This window comes from Marmota marmota, unplaced genomic scaffold, assembly GCF_001458135.2.
Source record: "Marmota marmota marmota unplaced genomic scaffold, marMar, whole genome shotgun sequence".
NCBI lineage: Eukaryota > Metazoa > Chordata > Mammalia > Rodentia > Sciuridae > Marmota > Marmota marmota.
Window position 1 is genome coordinate 36,693,938 of NW_025999842.1, and position 21,595 is coordinate 36,715,532.

General features: G+C 32.2%; 2 protein-coding genes across 5 annotated transcripts in view; one reads left to right on the forward strand and one right to left on the reverse strand.

Annotated features, from left to right (window-relative positions):
• Positions 1–21,595, reverse strand: part of Cep85l (centrosomal protein 85 like) — a 224,309-nt gene that overhangs the window by 96,710 nt on the left and 106,004 nt on the right. For all 4 annotated transcript variants that reach the window (XR_007344303.1, XM_048794959.1, XM_048795006.1 and 1 more), the window contains one exon: positions 15,635–16,422. Coding sequence is in view for 3 of the 4 variants with exons in the window: in XM_048794959.1 (XP_048650916.1) it covers positions 15,635–16,422 (788 nt within the window). In the remaining variant the exon portion in view is untranslated. The remainder of the gene's footprint in view (positions 1–15,634; positions 16,423–21,595) is intronic.
• On the forward strand, positions 1,556–11,396 carry Pln (phospholamban). Its single transcript, XM_015500713.2, has 2 exons — positions 1,556–1,709; positions 9,992–11,396. The coding sequence occupies exon 2, from the start codon at positions 10,085–10,087 to the stop codon at positions 10,241–10,243; it is 159 nt and encodes a 52-aa protein (XP_015356199.1). The 5' UTR covers positions 1,556–1,709; positions 9,992–10,084; the 3' UTR covers positions 10,244–11,396.

Here is a 21,595-nt window from a genome sequence, read left to right on the forward strand (position 1 = left end):
TTTCTAGGTTTTAAACTATCAGTCACTACTGACAACTGAGAGTAATAAGAAATCCTTACTATGTAAAAATTAAACAATTTGTATTTGGGGTAAAAATGGGAGTTCATAACCCACTTGAATCAAATGTATGAAAGATGATATGTCATGAGCTTTGTAATGTTTTGAACAACCAATAAAAAATAAATAAATAAATAAAAAATTAAAGGAAAAAAATGGTTGTAATAAAATCACTGAGCAAAGTGTCAAACATTATTTGTGCAATGGGGTTTACTTTTAAGTTGCAAATTTTCCCTAGCAATGATTACAGAGGATCTTTGCTGCAATATTATTTTTCTGTTAGCTTTAGTTGATTCTTTAAATAACAAGAGTTTTGCTCAAGAGAAGGATTTTATCTTTCTTTGGAAGAAGCCAAGATCATCTCCATTTAAGGACACACAAGCAGCTGCTGCTACACGTTTTAGTTACCCACAGGAAAGTAATGCAGGCTAAGTTCACTCTGCTATAAAGCATTTAAAAAATTTTTAAATGCAAATAGTTTCTCCAAAATTAAAGAGGAAATTTAAAAATTAGAATTTGCAAATATGCTAAGTAAATCTAATATATAGAACAATAAAATTATATAAAAAGAAAATAGAAGATACCTTCCTCCTCAAAAGTATTCTTTTCTCACTGATAAACTGTCTTAGGTAGTTATACGATTATACTTAATAAAATTTCACATATGTAATAATTTATAGGAAAGCAAATCATACATAAACATAAGCCTTATTATATGCAACTGATTAGGAATCTACAGCTATTTTAATTATTTTTTGCTATTAAGTTACCCTTAATATTTTATCAGCTTTAAAAAAAAATGTAGTAGGATTCTGTGGTAATTTAGTGCAGTTATTTTTTAAAAATCTTAAATACTTGAATTTTTAATCAGTTTAAATAGGAAATTATTATTCATAAATACATTGTTAAACTGCTAACTAAAAAAACATAATTTAACTAGTTCTTAAGGTAAAGCTGTGTTTTTGCTTTTGTTTTTTAACCAAAAACAGTTATCAGCCTGGTTTTCTCATGTACATTCCCTCCCCCATACACATAGATATGAGGCACAATAACAAAGTAAGTTAGGAAAAGGTATAAAATTCGATTCTGTAAAAACATTTTTGTCTTGCTAGAAGCTACCATTATGAAGCTTCAATATTAAAGAAACAGCATCAAAAAAAAAAATCAATGAAAGTTGTTTCACTGAAGCCTGTATTATTATTCTCACTGTATTAAAATTCCTATTAAAATAACTATTTAACTCTTAAAAGTCATTACCATCAATATACAATTATCTCTAAGCCTGAGATGCATAAATCTTTTAAGGACAGCTTCCTATTGCCCTAGCTTGCTTAATTTTTTTTTTCATGTATCCGCCACATACTTTTTAAAAATTTAAAAAAAAAAATGAAGCACTAAGTGTTAATGACCTTTCTATACCTAAAGTAAGATAAATAAAGTTCTAAAGGTTGGTTGTGATATGACTATGACTAACCAATCATAACTTCGGAATTCCTGTGTGACATCATAAGACCTCCCTAGAACAGATTTTCTCCTCCACCTACTCCAACCCTTCACATAAACCTGGTAACAGTCAGAAAACCTCCCAGCTAAACACCCATAAGACTTCACACAAGTTGATACTCTTTATTGTGATGACCACAGAAACCAAGGTAAGAAACAGACTTCACTGATTTTTATAATTCATACTTTCTGAACTTTTAATAAGTGTTAATCATATTTTCTATATTTCAGTTTTAAGTTACAATAAAATGTTTGCTATGACAAAAACACTTACTTTCTAAATAATTGTTTATCCATTTTGTGACAGTGAAAATGAGACTTAATTGTGAAAAGCATCACATTCATTTTTGATACTGGTTATTGACTTGTTATTTTAACTTTCACTTATATTTTGCTTTTTGAGTGAATTTCTGCCAATTTAAGAATCTTCCAATTATGTTACCTTATTTGGTAGTAGGGTGGTTTAATTTTTCTATACCAGAAAAATGGCTTAATTTGTTATATGTTATTCTGCTGAAATATAGTGAGCTATTTATATCTGGAATGATATCAAAAGTTGTGTGACAATATGCACATTATCACAATACCTCTTCCAATATTATTATGATTTCTTACTGTGATACTAATAAAATAGAGCTTAAGAATACACAATACTTTTTAAATGACCTTGAAGATTTTTCCTTTCTATAAAGTCCAGTTAACTGTTAATAAAGACTTCTAAAAATTCCAGGCTTTAATAAATTGAACTATTTCTATTTAATTCAATACTATATCATAAAGAACAAGTTTAAAAATTTTAAAACACTTGTCATAAACATACATAAAAGTTTTTCTGAAATTATAGAATAATAATTCAACACTTTAAAAATGTTTGGTACCTAAACATTCTAAGTCTCATTTGAGCAAATCTGATAAAATGTTTATTCTGCCTATTAATACACTTTTGTCAAGTTATTTTACTGCAGTGTTTCTCAGATTTCTCCAATAAATTTATAAAAGAAAAATAATACCTAGGAATAGAGATGCCACAATCAAATGTTTCCTCATCCTTAAATCTGTCAGAGCATATGAAAAATTATATATTTTATTTCATTATTTTTATATTTTACCTATATTATCAAATAAAATCTACATTTAGAATTCTCAATTCCTATGATAGTTGTTAATTCCATCACTCAAGACAAATACAAACTTTATAATCCCATAAGCAGCTTAACACATGAAAACATGTATTCCTAATTTTTGTCTACCACTGAAGCACTCTAATTGCCACTCAATATATTTATATTCATAAAATATTTTCCTTTGGTATATTATACAACTAACTCAGCACAAGTTTATATGCATATTTATGTACTTGTATTCAAATACCAATTAAATTACATTCTCACACTGTAAACGGGGTATTTGTTGAGTTCTTTCACTCTTAACAGAATTTCATATCACATTACTCCAAAAAGTAGACAAAGAGCAGAAATTCTATTAAAGTTACTGTTAGCTAAATAGTGTGTTCAGACTTGTAGAAATTACATATACACTAAGTGTTGTTAACATTTTAAACTTAATGCCATAGTCCAGACATCATGTCCAAACTAGTGCATTTCTAAGGTATCATCCACATACTGTCATCATTTATAAAGACATGTGCTTTAAAAAGTATGTGCTAAAAAATGTGTTAAATGAAATCAAATGGAATAAATATGAAAGATTTGTAAATTATGAAATGTTAAGTTTTAAAAACAGGTGACAGAGCTGGCTTATTTACAAAAAAAACCTCACATCACATTACTATCATTTCCTAAAGTTCACATATCAAAATTATTTTAATAGGATCTTAGACATACAGGAAAATAACTGTATTTGGGTTACACACTGTTTATTAATCTTACTGACTGGAGACAGTAGAACAGCTGCTTAAATAAAACGACTCAAGAAAAAAATCAGTATATTTAACAAAGATCCTGAAAGTATAGTCTTAAAAATTTAGTGTATTTTAAATGTATTATATAGTGTATTTTAAATGTATTATATAATGTATTTACTATGTAATATATTCAATAATGTAATATGTTAAAACTTTAATTGAAAACAAAGTATAGATTACCTCTTTAAACAGATGGTAATTCTAAAAGACAGTGAGTTTAAACATTCTTCTTTATTATTGAAAAAGACTTTCCTTAAATGCACTGTGGACACATATTTCATTTAATCTTCCTAATTCTCTGGGTTTTGTATTGTATCTCTCCTTCATAATTTAGGAAACAGATGCAAAAAAGTGAACTATTAAAGGTTCCCCTATTCACAAAACTATGAATAGAGGGACCTTGGCAAGAGTCTAGGTTCTGACTCTAAACCATATGCACTATACACTAATGAACATGACAATAATAAATCAAGACATTGACAAAACAAATAGAAAGTGATATATATTGCAAATGGCCTTTACCAGGCAAACTAAGAGAATATGAACTTATATTAATTTAATACCACTTCATTTCATTTAATTTATACATTTTATCTTTAATAAGCTAAATATAATGTTCTACAAATCATCTTTAAAGTGTCAGATGTAAGAAAATTACAGATGTCCTTAGTTATAATGCAATAAACACTAGTAGGAAAAAATTCAAAATTATCACACATACTTTGAAAAACAATAACACACCACAATCAATCAAATTAAAGTTTCCTGTTATTTAATTTGTTTAAGTGATGAAAACATACCTTCAAACCATTTAGGCTTGATACCTATAATCCAGCTTAATTTTTGTCAAAACTTTCCACAAGTCTTAATTTTTGTCAAAACTTTCCACAAGTAGTAGCACATGCCTGTATCCCAACAACTTGAGAAGCTGAGGCAGGAGGATCCAAGTTTAAGGTTAGCCTCAGCAATTTATCAAGACCCTGTCTCAAAATAATAAATAAAAAGGAATAGAGATGTACACTTCAGTGGTAAAATGACTCTGGGTTCAAAAACATAAAAGAAACTTTCCACAAAAACCAAAGTTTATTCCACTCCCATATTATATCCTTACTTTTCCTCAATTTCATTGTTGTTTCAATTATTCTACCATGTAAATATTCAAGTCCATTTGTTTTGAAGTACTTGAATAAAGGAACCTTGCTTTTTTTTTTTTTTTTTTTTTTTGGAGAGGAGGATACCAGGGATTGAATCTAGGGGGCACTTAACCACTGACCCACATCCCCAGCCCATTTTATTTATTTATTTATTTTTGAAGGGAGTGACTGAGGATTGAACTCAGGGGCACTCAACCATTGAGCCCACCTCTCCAGCCCTATTTTGTATTTTATTTTAAAACAGGGTCTCACTGAATGCCTGCCTTTTGCTGAGGCTGGTTTTGAATTCGCAATCCTCCTGCCTTAGCCTCCCAAGCCGTCATTTTATTTTTTGAGACAAGGTCTTGCTAAGTTGCTCAGGGCCTTGCTAAAAAACTGACTTTGAACTTGGGATCCTCCTGAATCAGCCTCCCAAGTGCTGGGATTGCAGGTGTGTGCTGCCCACACTGGTGAAATCTTCCTTTTTTAATTTATGAATAAAATTCACTTTCATTTGAAGTGTGAATTGACAGAATGTTGCTTGTACTGGCAAAGGAGCTAACTTAGAGTCAGGGAATCAAGAAAATAATCCTAAATTACAGTGGCATGTATCAGATAAGAAACAGTCTCTCTGGACATCTCCAGAAATAATTCATCAATATTCTTACCCTACATAATTCTGAAGCACGTATTACCAAATAAACACATAAAAATAAAGCCTGGGTGTACATCTCCACTTCAGTACAGTCACAGTCAACTGAGGACCTCTAGTGCTTTGTAAAGCGTACTCCATCTTCGGGGCTTTTAAAAAAAAAAAAAAATTAGATTCATTCACATTAATTGGGATATACTTATTAAATGCCAATCATCATTCCCTAAGACATCTCCCAAATTCCTTCTCCAACTCTCCTTTAAAAAAGTTCCACATATACAAAGGAATATTTTAATGCAAGTGAATTAACTGTAAAACTTTATTTCAACATGTAAAGAACTGAAAGTAATGAAGACAAAATAACAGCCACATGCCAATTTCAGAGGGAAATCTCTCTCTGTGCTACAGCTTAATGAATTGTCCTCAAGGCAGAGCTTAAAAGCTAGGACACTGCATTTTGGGGGTCAAGTTAGTATTAAGGAATATATTGATTTTTATGTTTATATAATTATTTTCATAACCAGTTAGAATCAGCTTATAGATTCAGAAAGCTGAATCTTTCCTTCTTTCAATTTAAAAAAAAAATCATAAAACTCTATCTTGAACTTGATTTTTTTTTCTCAATTTCCAATGCCTTCTTTGAGCAAAAGAGAAAAGACTTGATAAATTCCCCAAAGAGTAAAAAGTTAGTTATACCCTTCCTATACTAGAATATTAATGGATCTCACATACAAACAACATACTCTGTGGGTACTTTCCCGTTTCTTACATGCAACTCAAGAGACAAGGATCTGGTATTCCTATAAACCAACTTCTATCAAGTAACTCACATATTTGCAGTACTACAATACTAAGATGTGGATTTTTTTTGGGGGGGTGGGTGGGTGTGGCAGGGAATATTATCAGGGATTTAATCCAGGGGCACTTAACCAGTGAGCCACATGCCCAGCACTTTAAAAAAAAAAAAAAAGGTGTTTTTGTTTGTTTGTTTTGTTTTTTTTAACATTGCTTAGGGCCTCACTAAGTTACTGAGGCTGGCTTGAACTTGTGATCCTCGTGCCTCAGCCTCCTGAGCTGTTGGAATTACAAGGCATGTGTCATTGCACCCAGCTTGGATGATTAATCTTTAAATGCACCTGCAAATATTCTGTCACAAAGCACCCAATATATACCTACAGTCATTCTTTTAATAAAGGAGGCGGGCTCTAAATTAATTTCTGTGCATGTTTACAATAAAGTTGACAAGGGACTAAATTCAATCTCCTAGGCCATTTAAGCCAGATGCAAGTTCAGAATGTCCCAGCAGAATCTGATTATCGTATAGAGATGCTTTAAAAAGATCAGATAACATAAAATTAAGCCATTTTTCACACTTTCCATTAAATATTATGCTATTAATAGCTTGGCTATAATTAAGGGGAAAAAAAGAGGACTTCAAGATTTCAAAACTTATAGGAGAGAAATCGGTGCAGAAAAAAATAATAATAATAAACACCTGACAACTATGCCATAAATTATAATGTAGGTAACAGATAATTCAAAAAATGCAAATATCCAGTTCTCATACACAGTCTTTCAATTCTCAGGATATATAAGAAAGCCCTATCTTCTGGCTTATTTATTATCATGCAGATTTTAGAAGTTCAGCAGAGTTAGAACAACACATCAGATTATAACACTATAAAATAAATTGAACACTCCAAATAAAATATGTACCACTAACATTTCACAGCATGTAAAGCAAATTTAATCGTAGCCTAAGATTATAAAGGTTACTACATATCACTTTAGAATTGTAACATTAAATGTCTAAGTTCAACAAGCACTATTTGTTTCCAGGACCAAACTCTTCTTCAATAATAGTTGGCTGTTACAGTATCTTAAAATCATCTTTAAAATACATTAATTAAGGGCTGAAGATGTGGCTCAGTGGTAGTGCATTTGCCTCATAAGCATGAGGCCCTGAATTTGATCCCTAGCACTACAAAAACAATAAATTATTAAAATACTACAAAAACAATAAATTATTAAAATATATTAATCATACTTTTGTAAGTAGAGAGCTCATCTCTTTAGGGTGTAACTCTTTGTATTTCACAAACACCAAAAACTCATTTTTTTTACACAAAGCCTAGTTCAAGTTAATACTGTTAATCAGAAGACCATACATAAACATAGATTTAAATCCTCTAAGTCTCATTTTCTTCATCTGTGATTGGAGGAGACTTGAAAAACATATTAGAGCTTACAAGTTTAATTATTGAATTCTGTTTTTCTAACTGGTTAATCTGATCATTGAGAATCTTCTAAATTTTTTAATCAAAAAAAATCTTCAACTTTATTGATTTAATCAAACAGTGCTAATTATGCATTGAGTGCTAAAATACAAAATGAATACATGGTTACTTTAGTTATTAACTAAAAGTCTAGTTGAAGACATTGATATGTAAACTGAATTTACAGACACAAACTGACAGATATTTAAAAACAATAACACTGAAGTCCTACTAAAAACCAGCAGAGGTGATTACCAATTCTACCTTAATGAATAATGAAAAGTTTTATTAGGAAATGATATTTAAACTAGGCCTTAAATATCAACTGGAGTTTGCCTGGCAGAAAACCAAAAGGTGGAAAGGGGTAGGGTAGGGGTTGAGGGCATTACAGGCAGAAGCAAAACAACATGTGCAAAGAATGAAAAATCCTTAAAGGAAATATAGTATTTATGGAAACATGACATATTTCATGTGACTGAAGTATCATTCTTCAGTCAGAATAGGGATGATTCCTTATATATGCTTTATGACGAACTGCTAGCTAGCTCCCTCTTTTCCCATATTTTGTTTATCTTAAAATAATTTTTTAAAATTGATGTTTTAAGACCAGTTAAAAGCCCTGAAACTCCACAAAAATATGTGAGTTCAAATAGGAGTTATCAGTGCTAATTCTTCTCAACTGTATTCTGATATATATATCTCCAAATATATAAAGGAATAAAGAAAATCCTCCAATGATTTCCTAATAGTATAATTTCACTAGGTCTACAGTAATTCACTACAATAAATCCACTAGATATTAAAATAAATATAAGCAGAAATAACAAAGTTACATTTTCTTAAAGAACAAAAGAAAATACCCCTACTTCTGCTTTCATCTGGAGAACTCAAACAAAAATAATTAAATATATGCCAAGTTTAAGCTGCCATTTTCCAAGTGGGAAATGTTTAGCCGGATAAGTTTAGCCACCTGCATTGAACAACAAAGAATGTATTTTAGACAAAATATAAGTTGTTGTCAACTCTTTAAGAGAATAAAGTTTGATAAAATTTGGCTTTGTATAACTCCTTACTATGGCCCTATACTATGATGGAGGACAGAGACTCAAGTCATATGGAACCCATTCTGTTATACAATTTAAAGTACTGAAGATTACAGAATCTAACCACCACATACCACATGGTTTCTTTGAAAAAACAAATAACAAGGTCCAACTAGTTATGTGCCTCATATATGTCTTCCCTGTCCCATTCTTCTCTCCTTTGCTCTCTTTAGCATATGCCTCTATTAGGTTTAGGATGGCACTCTAGGTGGATTTTCCCAGAATGTCTAGAAACCAAGTGAAAAATGAAACCTGGCAATATAGTAATAACATGTTAACAATAATGTGACAATAAATGCTAACCATTATCATTTCTGGACAGTTAGCTATATTTTCTTAAAAATTTTAATCTTTCCTACTTCAAAATTGACATGGAAGGGCTGGGCGCAATGGCACACGCCTGTAATCCCAGTGGCTCAGGAGGCTGGCACAGGAGAATCACCAGTTCAAAGCCAGCTCAGCAACTTTGCAAGGCCCTAAGCAAATCAGTGAGACCCTATCTCTAAATAAAATACAAAATAGGACTGGGAATGTGGCTCAGTTGTTGAGTGCCACTGTTTTAATCCCCAGTACCCCTCCCATCCCAAAAATTGACATAAGGATTCTGAATGAAAACAGAAAATTCTCAAATGTTATTACTCATTACATCTGGACAATTAATTCATACTTAGTTTTTAATCTAATTCATTCTATGATATATTTTTATTTTTATTATCAAAGCTTAGGCCCCACAAGCAGCAAGAGATTGTGAGATTTCTGAAATAGGGCTTGACATAAACCACTGCTCATAAGTACAAGACATTTGTGAACAGAATTGCCCATGGTAGCTAGTAAGATAATAATAATTACTAAACCTATTGTGCTTGACAGACCTCAGTACATAATAACAAATTTTGTTGAAATGATATTTAAAGTAACATTCTACAAAGCTATAAAACCTTAAAGAGGAATGCCAAACAAGTAAAATATATTTCAGATTAAAATTAAGATCTAAAGAATAACTTTTAAATGCACTTCTATTCCCTGAGATTAGCTCTGGAATTTTTAATATATATCAATTATATTTACAGAGAAACACACTTAAGAATTTTTGCCCAAAGGATTAGCTCAAAACAAGCTGTACCATGACCCAAACACAAAGACAAATGAGATTGTAATGATATTATCCCACCAAAAAGACAAAAACACACGTATGCACAGACATACACACACATTATAGAGATTTGATGTTATAAATACAAAATATAGTGTTGAAAAAGAACAATTAATGCAAATGTGTTTTACCTATTCAGAGAACAGGTTATACATATGATCCTAATCCATTTACTATTTTTACATTCCAGGCTACCTAAAAGGAGACGGTTACCTCAGATTGGCTGCCAGCTTTTTATCTTTCTCTTGACCGCTTAAAACTTGACTTCCTGACTCCTGGCATCATGGAGAAAGTCCAATACCTCACTCGCTCTGCTATAAGAAGAGCCTCAACTATTGAAATGCCTCAACAAGCACGTCAAAATCTCCAGAACCTGTTTATCAATTTCTGTCTCATCTTAATATGTCTCTTGCTGATTTGCATCATCGTGATGCTTCTCTGAAGTTCTGCAGCAAACTCCAGATCTGCAACTTACTACATTGGTTTAAAATGTCATCCCATGAACAGGGGAAAACAATAGAGCCCGCTTCCCAAATAGAAGAATTTCTTTATGAAAAGGTCAAGATTAAAACAAATTGTTAGTAAATGTATTTGCTAGATCTTGTAAACATGAAAAGGGCTTCATTTTCAAAACTGACTATACATGTGTATAATGTAACTGTTGATTTCCTCAAAATGGCTTATAAATTTCTTTCCTAAATCTTTTCTGAGGATGAAGTAGGAGTTTAATTTTGAAATAGCCCTACTAACAAATTCACTTCATATATAAAATTTTAGCTTCACGATTTGGGGCAAATGTTATTTATATTGCACAGTAAAAGCTTCTTTGTAAGTATTTTTCAGGTCTTTACAAGTGCCAAAATAATAGTACAAATGAAGTATTATTATTCAAAATAGCTCACTGATCCTCACATCTATTACTACTACTACTATTATTATTATTATTGTCACTACATCATTATTATACAGAAGTCTTGGTAGTAAAACTCCTTGTCAGAACCTACATTCTAAAATAGTTATATTATTTTCTATACTATATTAACATGTTTTGAAGTATAGGAGAATCAAATAAGGGTAAGACCATAATCTTATATAAATAAAATTTCAATAATTATACAATTCTACGACTTGTAAGTTAGCCATAGGAACTGGTGATCAACTTAACATCTGATAGTATGATTCCCATAATTACTAATACTCAGAGTCTAACTAATTTAAAGCTGTAGCAAATTATTTGAGCTATAATATCTAACTTTCCATAGTATACTCTTAAAATCATGAGAGCTTAAAATTCCTAAAATATGGTTACTAAAAGAATTTGAAACATCAATATTGACAAGTGTTGTTGGCTGAATAGTGAAGGAGACACTGCTTTTAAGTTCTTGGAATCCTGAGAAGTACTGGAGATAGAAAGGTGAACAGTTTGGGTTTGTGAATATTTAAGGAGCAGACAGTAAAAGGGCCTCATACTAGCCAGAAAACATATAAATCCTATTTTAGACCTCAACTTCACTGGTCTTAGAATTTACCTATGCAACAGTATCCAAATTCTATAATTAGCTATACTGATATTAAAAAACAAAAACTTGAACTGATAAGTTCTATGTGCTTTATTATATTGTTCATTACAACATCAATTTCAAACAATTAACTGTGGGAGTTTTACCTCAGTAAAATACAAATAAAGATTATTTTTGTTCTTTATTCTTTCATAAAAATTAACAACTCATATTGCAAAGATTTCAGAATACTATAATTTATATTAAAATGTAGAAAAAATCCTATTCTTTAAATGAAACTCTCATTTTATCATGTTATATAAAGAACAAGCTGTAAGAAAACAATGTGGGGTTGTGGCTCTGTGGTAGAGTGCTTGCCTAGCACGTGAGGGGCACTGAATTCAAGCCTAGCATCACATGAAAGAAAGGTAGGTAGGTAGGTATTGTGTCCATCTATAACTAAAGTGCCAAAATTTTTAAGTACTAAATGTTCAAACACTTTCTCCTTTGGAATGAATTCTAATCTTAATTTATGGGACACAAAAATGACTAATTTTTGAATGTTTAATGCTGCCTTTCATATTTTCATTGGTTAAAAATTTATATTTAATGCAAATAATCAGAATCACCTATGTTAAAATGAATGTTCTTGAACTCAGTAAAACTGCTCCATTATTCAGAAATGAGGTTTGCTATAAAATGTTCTAATTATAAATAGTTTTGATACTGTAGAGTGTTTTTGAGGGGACTTTCCCCAAATAAAATATAAACAATTTCCTAGTATAAACACAAGAGGGCAGACCTATATCAGGTAGTGAATTGCGATGTTCTAATAGTCTCTTGATTATTTTTGAGTTTTCTAACAAAGTGGGAATATGATAAATCTCAAAATGGATCTACTTGTATGTTAAGTAGCCACACATTTTAAAATAAGCTATATGCCAAATTATATAGAAAAGGTGACAAATAGAAAATCAAACACATTACTATGTGTATATAAAAATCAGCTAATGAATGTGTCATAATATCCCATCTATAGAAAATGCCCTAATATCTACCAAGATTATATCAAACAGTAAAAAAAAAAGGATGTAAAGATAAAAAATAAAAATAAGAAAACTTAAGAATGTAATAAAATACATGAAACACTCCCAGGTTAGAAGTAAAATTTTTTCATATTTCATGTTTGACAAAAACAAAATCCTTTAGGTCATTTTGTCAAATTCTTGTATTTATATAGGAGAAAAACCTCCATTAAAATATGTTGAAATCAGGTGCAATACTTTGATTAGTAGCAAGTCCCCTTATGATTTAAATAAGCACAAAATTTCATCTTCCACTTTTTAATGATTTCAAGACCAAAATATCTCCGGGAATATAGAGAGAAAAAGGGATAAACAATAAAGACCTGACAAGAACAATTTTAGAGAAGGAAAAGTTTATTTGGGGGCTCACAATTCTGGAGGTCTTAGCCAAGATAGCTGGTTCCATTACTCAGGGCTTGAGTGAGGTGGAACATTGTGGTAGAAAAGTTTGATAGAGGAAAGCAGCTGGGAACAAGGGCATCCAAGAAGCAGAGAGAAAGAGAAAGAGAGAGAGAGAGAGAGAGAGAGATTCCACTTGCCAGATACAAAATATATACCCCAAAAGCATGCCTCCAGGGATCCACTTCTTCCAGTCACACCCTACCAGCCTTTAGTTAACCACCCTGTTAATCCCTGTCAGGGGGTTATCACAAGAATTGGGTTAAGGCTCTCATAATCCAATCATTTCACCTCAAAAAAAACTTTCTTACATTGTTCTCACACATGACCTTCTGGGGAATATCTAATATCTAAACTATAATACACCACTACTTTACTACTATTGGGGAGATCCACTGTGGATGTGTAGGAACCCAACAGATATCCCTCTATCTCCAAACCAAGGAATGCACTGGAAGGAAAGGGAAGTCTATTTCCCTAAAAGAAGTCAAGAGTTTGCTTTTTTCTTCTGTCATAATGCTTAGAGTCAGTCATGGGGGTGGGGGGGAGTAATGGACTAGAAAAGAAAAGAACCAAAGACTAGAGGTAGAAGTTGCATATGGAGCCCCATATTCTAATCCAAATGGGGGCATATAGGCTTCTCTTCATTCATAAAGGGATATGCTTCTGAGTTCTATACGACCTCAACTCTAAGATGACTTAGCAAGAATCAAGAAAATCAATGAACTTATATGTCTGTGTGGTTGACTCAATAATTGTTCTGGATTAAGTCCTAAAGAGAGCAAACCTTCCTTATTACAAATTAACTTTTGGGGGATAGTGGACCTGTGAAGAGCAAATGAGATCAACACTCTAAGAGCCGCCACAAAATTCTATATAATCTATTGTGTTATCAGATCATGACTTTAAGCCAAATTCCTTTTCTTTGATGTAGAAGATTTTTTTCCCATGGTGAGAGTTGAGCAGTTTTGACTGAAAAAAAATCATGATTATCAGATGGACTGATCCTTAATAAGGTTGCTCAATTTATGTAAAAACTTCACTAAAAGGAAGTTCAGTCAATGCTTAAAGAGATTTTTAAGAAATAATCATGAGGAGAACGTGTAAAATAAAGATAATACTTAGAGACACCAAGGAGAAATTAGTTAATAATCTTTCTCTGTAGTAGACCATGAAAGAAATTAGAAGAGAAACAGTGATTCAAAGATTGTAACAGAAGGGCCAGGAGTGTAGCTTCCGTGGTGGAGCACTTAACTAGTATGCATGACGCCATTTTGATTCCCAGTACCCCTTTACCCCACCCCACCCATACCCCATAAATTGCAACTGAATTATCTAGCGTTCTTTACCTGAATTCATCATTCCACTCTCAAATTTTAAAGTACTATATAAAGAGATCATCCTGTAAAAGGTTAATCAAGAAATAGGGCACTTTGGGACACATACACATTTCATGCAATAGTAGCTTCATTCTTCCAATATGCACAAGGAAATTTAAAGATCAATTTTTCTCCACAATACACCTCCAATCTCCCTAACCTCTCTACATTGCTTCAGAGTTAAAGAAAACCTTGGGTAAAGCAGACGTTCCTCCAAGTAGAATAAAAGGATAAGTAAATTAATATTCATTCCTTTAAATTAGCCCAATTTTCTCAGTTACATTTCTCTTTTATCATCCCTGTTTCAGTTTGGAGTAGTATGTATACTCATCCCCACAGCTCCAATTCTATGTAAAGACACCTGCTAGAGAGACAACTGTCTGATCTTTGTTCTTCAATAATCATAAGCATTTAAAAACTGTTATAGTATTTGAACAGTAAGGTATCCTATCTTTCTAATCACTTGAATAAATCACAAATAAATCTGGCTAAAGCACTCTTTTAAAATTTGTAATTTAAACATCCAAATGATGCATCGTTTATGTGGTTTAAATATATATAATCAAGATTATAAAAAATGGCCTACCAGGTATGAGAACCTGGGTTCAATCTTCCTGGATAAGTGATCTCTTTACTCTTACATGAACTTTATTCTTCATTTTTTATTGTTAGTAGTAATGAATAGTAATTTAAAATTTTAACTCTAGGGAAATTTTGTAATTTTTGATAGAATTCATTTCAGAAAATTCTGGTAATAAAAAGTAGATGACAAGATTCATGTTAGAAAATTGGTTTCCCGGTTAAAATTCCCAGTTGACATTTCAGATCAAGAAATTTATACATTTATGTGTTATTCTGTAGACCCATTAGGGACTCTACACTACTTTTTCTTTATATATTATATGACCATAAAGCCTTTTCCTTAAGCTGATTAAGAAACAACCAACACTTGATTTTTCTAATAAAAAAAAAAAGCACGTCTGGATTTATAAACCTAAACACATATCATCTGTAACCAAAACTTTAAAAATGACTTTAGTTCTACCTTCTCATTTAATAGATGAAGGAACTGAGGCCCAGAGAAATTAAGTAACAGGTTGAAAATCATCCAGGTTCTAAATCTGATAAAACCAGAAATAAAATCCAAGATCTAGTAATCCCAAGTCAACTTTCTATCACACCGTGTCAGCTTCTTTGTTTCTAAGTTTCCTAAAATACATGCTTTGCTTTATTTATTTTTATGCCTACTTAACAAATGAGAAAGAAAAGACTAAGGTAGAAATTTTAAGTTTTTCATGTTAATTAGTTCTAATTTCTTAGTAAGTTTTTTTAATCAACGTAAAACTTTTCAAATTTATAACATCTATGCTTCCAGAAGACAGAAAAGGCAAAATAATCAGTGATTGTGATGCTTCCTGCAAAGTGCACAACATCCACTGGAGGGAAGCAAATACTAGGTTTTGAGCCTTACCTGCATTGGTGTTTCACTTCCTTGTCGAAATTCTTCAATTTGCTGTTGTTGCCAAGGAGCTAAATTATAAGAGTCCTCCGTAGTTCTACCTTCCAAAGGGTTTGTCCTTAACTGCTCTGTAAGCCACATCTGAGTCCTCACAGAAGGCTGAATGGGAACTCCACTTGCTGCCTGCTGACCAAGCATTAAATATTTTGGAGATTCAAAAGCCTCTGAGCTTGTCATAATGGGCTTGCTCTCAGGTAAGGCACTGTATGTCATATCTAAGGTCTGTCTCTTAAGAGTAGAGGAAGAGGCTCTGAAGTTATCTTTGCTACAACTCTCAAATTTATACTTGCAATCCAAAGTTGATGACCGTTTTTTATTTATTTCCTTGTCCTCTAGCTTAAGCATCTCCATACTGTCATGTAAGCAACTAGGCCCAATAGTCCTTAATTGTGATGTTAAAGTCTTGCCTCTCCCTGTCTTTTCCAAACCATTCCTCAATTCTTCCTTGTGTACAGTGCTACCTTGGCTGCAGTTTTCTGGGGCAGTGAGTCTGGATAAAGATGACCATTTCCGAAGAGGCCGGAAGTCCTTCATGTCTAGTGAAGAGTCCTGCTCCCCCGTACTGTGGTCTCCCAAAGTTTGTATGAAGCTTGTACTCCATTTTGAGCCATCTGATGTTAATGATTCCCTATATTTGGAAATTGAAGCGCTGGAGTTAGACGGCATCACATGGGCAGTGGGAAGAGTAACCAGTGATCGACTAGGCTTAAAAGACAACGGGCCACTTGAAGTTGAATGATCTGGAAAGAGAAAAGATTGCCAAATTAGTTACAATTAACAGATAAAAGAGAATAAGATAAAAGGCAAAATGCCAGAGAGAAATCTGAATATGGTTTCCCATCATGTTTTTTCAGAGGTATTGTCATGGGAGAAGAGAGGTCTCCGGAGAGGGTCCAAGGAGTTCCCAGAGGAGAGAAGGAACTCAACTCAGGAGCACTGGGTTCTTGGCAGAGGTAATGGAAAAGAATTCCAGTATTAGCCAAAGTAATAGACAGAGGTTTATTTAGGAAGGTAGATATACTCAAAAGAGAGTGCAGGCTATCTCAAGAGGAAGAAGCCCAGACTTGGGTTGGGGTGAATATTTATAGAAGAGATGCACCAGAGGCTGTATGGAAGGTGAAGACAGGGTGGCATAATTTCACGCCAGTTTTCAAAGTGCATATGTGTTTCCCTCATTTTACAAGAGCATGGACCAGGGCATGGGCTAAAGACATGTTGCTCAAGATTTAAAACTGTGTTTTCTGTATCTCAGTGACTTGTGGGTGTTTCCTTCAAGATTCAATATTTCTCTCTCCTAATCCTAAATCTCTATCTCAGTACTTCCTCAAAAATAAGGAAACGGGAATTCTTACTATAGCTTCAGGTTTATCAGAAATGTTTAACACACTTTAAAAACATTTTCTAAATATGCTTACATAATAAAGTATAAGTAAGGATAAAAAATGATTGGGAAACATTTCCAGATTTATCTTATTTAATCAAAGTATTGTGCCTTTAAAAGAAACAAAATCCATCTCCACATTAAGAGTCTTGACTTATACTCTAACAGTTGCGTCTCAGACACAACTCGAGGTGAAAGTGGTATTTTTTAGTCTCTCCTAAACTGTAGAACTTTATGGCAAATCTGAACTTTTTAGCACCTCCCCCAACTCTAATTCAGAAATGTGAATAAAGGAGCTCCTACAATAATAAGAAAGGGTCTAGGAAAAATTTGCAAAGACAGAGTAGTTCCTACATTTCCAATATCACTTAATTGTATCATCAATGATACAATCCCAAGCTAGAATCTTGGCATCTACTCCAATGCCTGTCTTTTTCTTTATGTTCATTAAATGCCAAGTTATAAATTTTTACTTTCAAAATGTCTGAATATCTATTGCCTTATTTCAAAAGTCCCTATATCATACTACTCTACACATATGAATAGTTTTACTATTGAAAGACCAGAAAACAAAAAGGGTCTCTACACTCAATGAATTTATCATAAAGAGCCAAATCATCATTATATATACCAAATTAAAATCAAAGATCATAATGTTATCAGGGAATATTTACAAATGGGACAGCAATCTGAATTGGTGGGAGGCTGGAGATGAATGGTAAAAGGCTACTTTCACATTTTATTCTATATATTTCTATATCTGTTTGTCTCCTATACCAGAGTATATCTAAATACCACTTCTGTGCTGTGATATTGTTTTATTAAAGAAATAAAGGTAAAATAAATGTTTATAATGTCATAAGAAAATTCAGATGAGTATGAGCCAGGCAGACTAATTTTTAAAGTGATATTCCAATTGGTCTTTGCACAGAAATTGTTCATCTAGAGATAAAAACTGAAACATATTACAAATGGAGGGATATGAGCAAAAGTATCAGAGTGAATTTATCATGTGTAAAGGGTGCCCATCAGATTCTGCAGTCTTTCCATTTTTTGGAAAGTTCTCACATTTTGAGTTCAAACTCCCAAAATAAATTTTAGAACTCACATTCCCAATACATCCTGCACCCACGATAAAGACATTCAGAAGCTCCCGCAAAACACTTCAGTTTGAAAAAATAGGCTCTAGGTAGAGTTAGCATTTCATAGCTGGTATAGGCAATAGCAAATGCATCAGTTTTCCACAAAGGCAGCACCAGAAGAGGCCCCACAGTGGGCACAAAATCATGTTTCTAAACAATAAGTGGCAGCAGTTGAGCAGCACTAGTAGATTCCTCTAGTGTTTGGTTGGCAGAAAGATTATTGTTCTTTGGTGTGATTTAAGGCATGTTACCAGGAAATTTAACCTAAAGCATGGTTATTCAATCCTCCCAGAAAGTCTATGAAGTACCAAGTACCCTTAAATAAATTCCTCAACTGTTCAATCAGCCACTCAGGTAGCTTCTGCTGCTGATTAAGAACAAGAATGATAAAAATATGATTTTTAGGAGAAGATGACTCTAAAAGAGGAAAACAAATTATCCCGTTTATCTACAATATGAAGTAAGATTCAATGAAAGTTGCTCAAGGTAATTCTTGAAAGGTAAAGATGAAGTAGAACTGTACAAATCTCAAATGCTCTGCTAGGAAAGAGGTTTTGTTCAGCAAAAAATGTGATATCACTGAAAGTTTCCAAACAAAGGAATGAATGCCATGATTAAAGCTATACTAAAGAAAATTATTCCTGTAGTAAAGAATGAATTAAAGTAAAACAGCTGACAACCCGATAGATTAACAGAATATCATGGTAATCAGAAAAAAAAAAAAGTAGACAGGAATATGCTGAGGATTGGTTCTAAATAGAAATAGGACAAATGTTCCCAAAAGTCTAAGGTATAATGTAAAAAGAGAAAACATCTATGGCAAATTTGTATTAATAGATTAAAGTACTGTTATATTTTACAAATATGTTTGTATAAACATTACTAAAGGAATATTGATTAAAATCACCATAGCCTCTTAAAAATATCTGAATTTTTTTAACAAAAAATGAAGACAAAAATGTTTAAATTCACTAACAACAAAAGTATTTCCCCAAAACAATCATAAAATTATTAAAGGCTGTTAATATACTATGATGATAGGAAAATGTGACTATTATGAACTTTGGAGATGTATGTATATATGTATATATCAATATTTAAAAGATAAATATGTATATGTGAATGCACATATATTTATATCTAAACACATATGTGTATGAGCAGAGAAAAGGTCTGGAAGAGTATACTCAAAATTTAATAAACAAAATTAACCCTTATGTAGTGAAAGGATGTCAAAAAGAGAAAGTACTTTTACATGTTACTTTATATAATGTCTTATTTTAATTTCTATAAAGGAACATAATTTTACCATTTGGTCAAACTTTTGCAAAGATGTTCTATGGCTTTGTATCTCAAAGAACACTGTAACTAAAGAATGAATAATATATCAAGGGACTGTCTCATTTTCCATGTTACAGCTAAAAGCACTGAGACAATCATCATCAGGCTTAGCAGCTATTCAGATGTGATAGTGCACTACTTTCCCATCTGCCTTCAGTAGCTCTGTATTTCCCAAATGCACATAAAATCAACAATTAAATGATAAATTCCACATCAGACTAGTATTTACTCCCAGACTAGTATTTACAAATGTGATTGATTAATGCTATTCATAGAATATTACCTTGAGCACAGAATTTACTCCATTGACATTCCTTATTAGAAATTCTAAATTTTGCTATACAAAAAACTAACTGGGAGAGGGGGAGCTGGAGTTGTGGCTCAGCAGTAGAGCGCTTACTTTACATGTGTGGGGCTCTGGGTCTGATCCTCAGTACCACATAAAGATAAATAAACAAAATAAAGGTATTGTGTTCCATTTACAACTGAAAAAAAAAATTAAAAACAAAAAACTAACTGGGATCTGGTGACCTACATGAAGAAATTCAGATTCAGTGTAATAGAAAAGGACCCAAGAAATATCGTTTTTAAAAAAGTGATTCTGCTATTTCATCCACATTAATACCAATCATCTTGAAATCTTCAAACTTAAATATCATATCCCCAGTTCAATAATGATCAGTATCTGAGTTCTACAGTATGACTGTCAAAACTAAGGATCAAAGCTTAGTCCATTCACAAATACACACACACATACAAAAGCACACATAACACAAGAATAAATGAACAGGGAATCAAGAATTTGACAACATAAATGTCTGGAAAAAAAGAGACCATTATATCTTAGAGGTGAGTCCATAAAATGCTAATTTTAACTATTTTAACACATCAAAAATATTACTTTGCCCTAAGAAACCACAGTTAAAGGTAAATGCAATGCAATTCATAAGGTGTTTTAAGTTAACTAGTTGTTGTTGCTTTAAGTTTAACTAATTTAAGTAAAAAATTATTAGGATAGCATCTAGCCCACATTTAAGTTATAACAGTGAATTCTCAAAGGAGCAGAAAATAGTCCTTTTAAAAACCAAAGAACAGAGTCTGTAGTATTCACTAAAAGTAGAGAAAAGCTAATTGTTTCAGACAAATTTAAGCTAATATGGAAAGAATATAAGAAAAGGACATCAGAATAACCTGATAATATAAATGAACTATATTTAAGGTAACATATTTCTGAACTACAAACAAAATTCCAACCTTCTGTTTTACTGTCATGTTCACAAATTTTTAATTGTGAATACATTCATTCTATCTTCTCTTAAATATTGAGATACAGCTTCTTTCTCTCTATCCTTCCTTTTTTCCTTCCTTCCACACTCTTTTCAGCTTTATACTTTCTCTTGTAAAAAGGAATTAAATGCAAAAAGCCTACAATAGATCTATATGATATCAATAAATCATAAGTCTTTGCAGTTAAAAAAAAAATTAGGAAACTAGGGAAAGCGCTTGCCTAGCATGTGTGAGGCACTGGGTTCCATCCCCAGCACCACATTAAAAAAAAAAAAAAAAATAGGAAACTATATAATCCTGTATCAAAACATTCTCATTTAAAATTTAATAGCTTAATATATTTATCACAATACAAAATATTATGACAAATATTTTGCTTTTTAAAGGAACATGGTAACTCTAACCATAAAGACAATGATTCAGTTTTATAATTCCATGAAACTTTTTTCCCTTTCCTGCTAATGGCATGATCATACCATATCATACAGGGGGAAAAAAAACATACCACATTAACTCCCCCATTTTTCTTAATAAATTAATATTTCAAAGTATTCCCTATATCTTTAGGTCTCGACTGTGACTTGCACAGATGAGACAAACTGGATTTAAACAGGCTGGCTGCAACATTAAACTAAGAAGAAGGCAGTGAAAAATCACATAACACAAAAATAATTTTGGAATTGAGGACAGGATGGCTCTTTGACCTTAAGGGTCAAACTTCCGAGAGAGAGAGAGAGAGAGAGAGAGAGAGAGAGAGAGAGA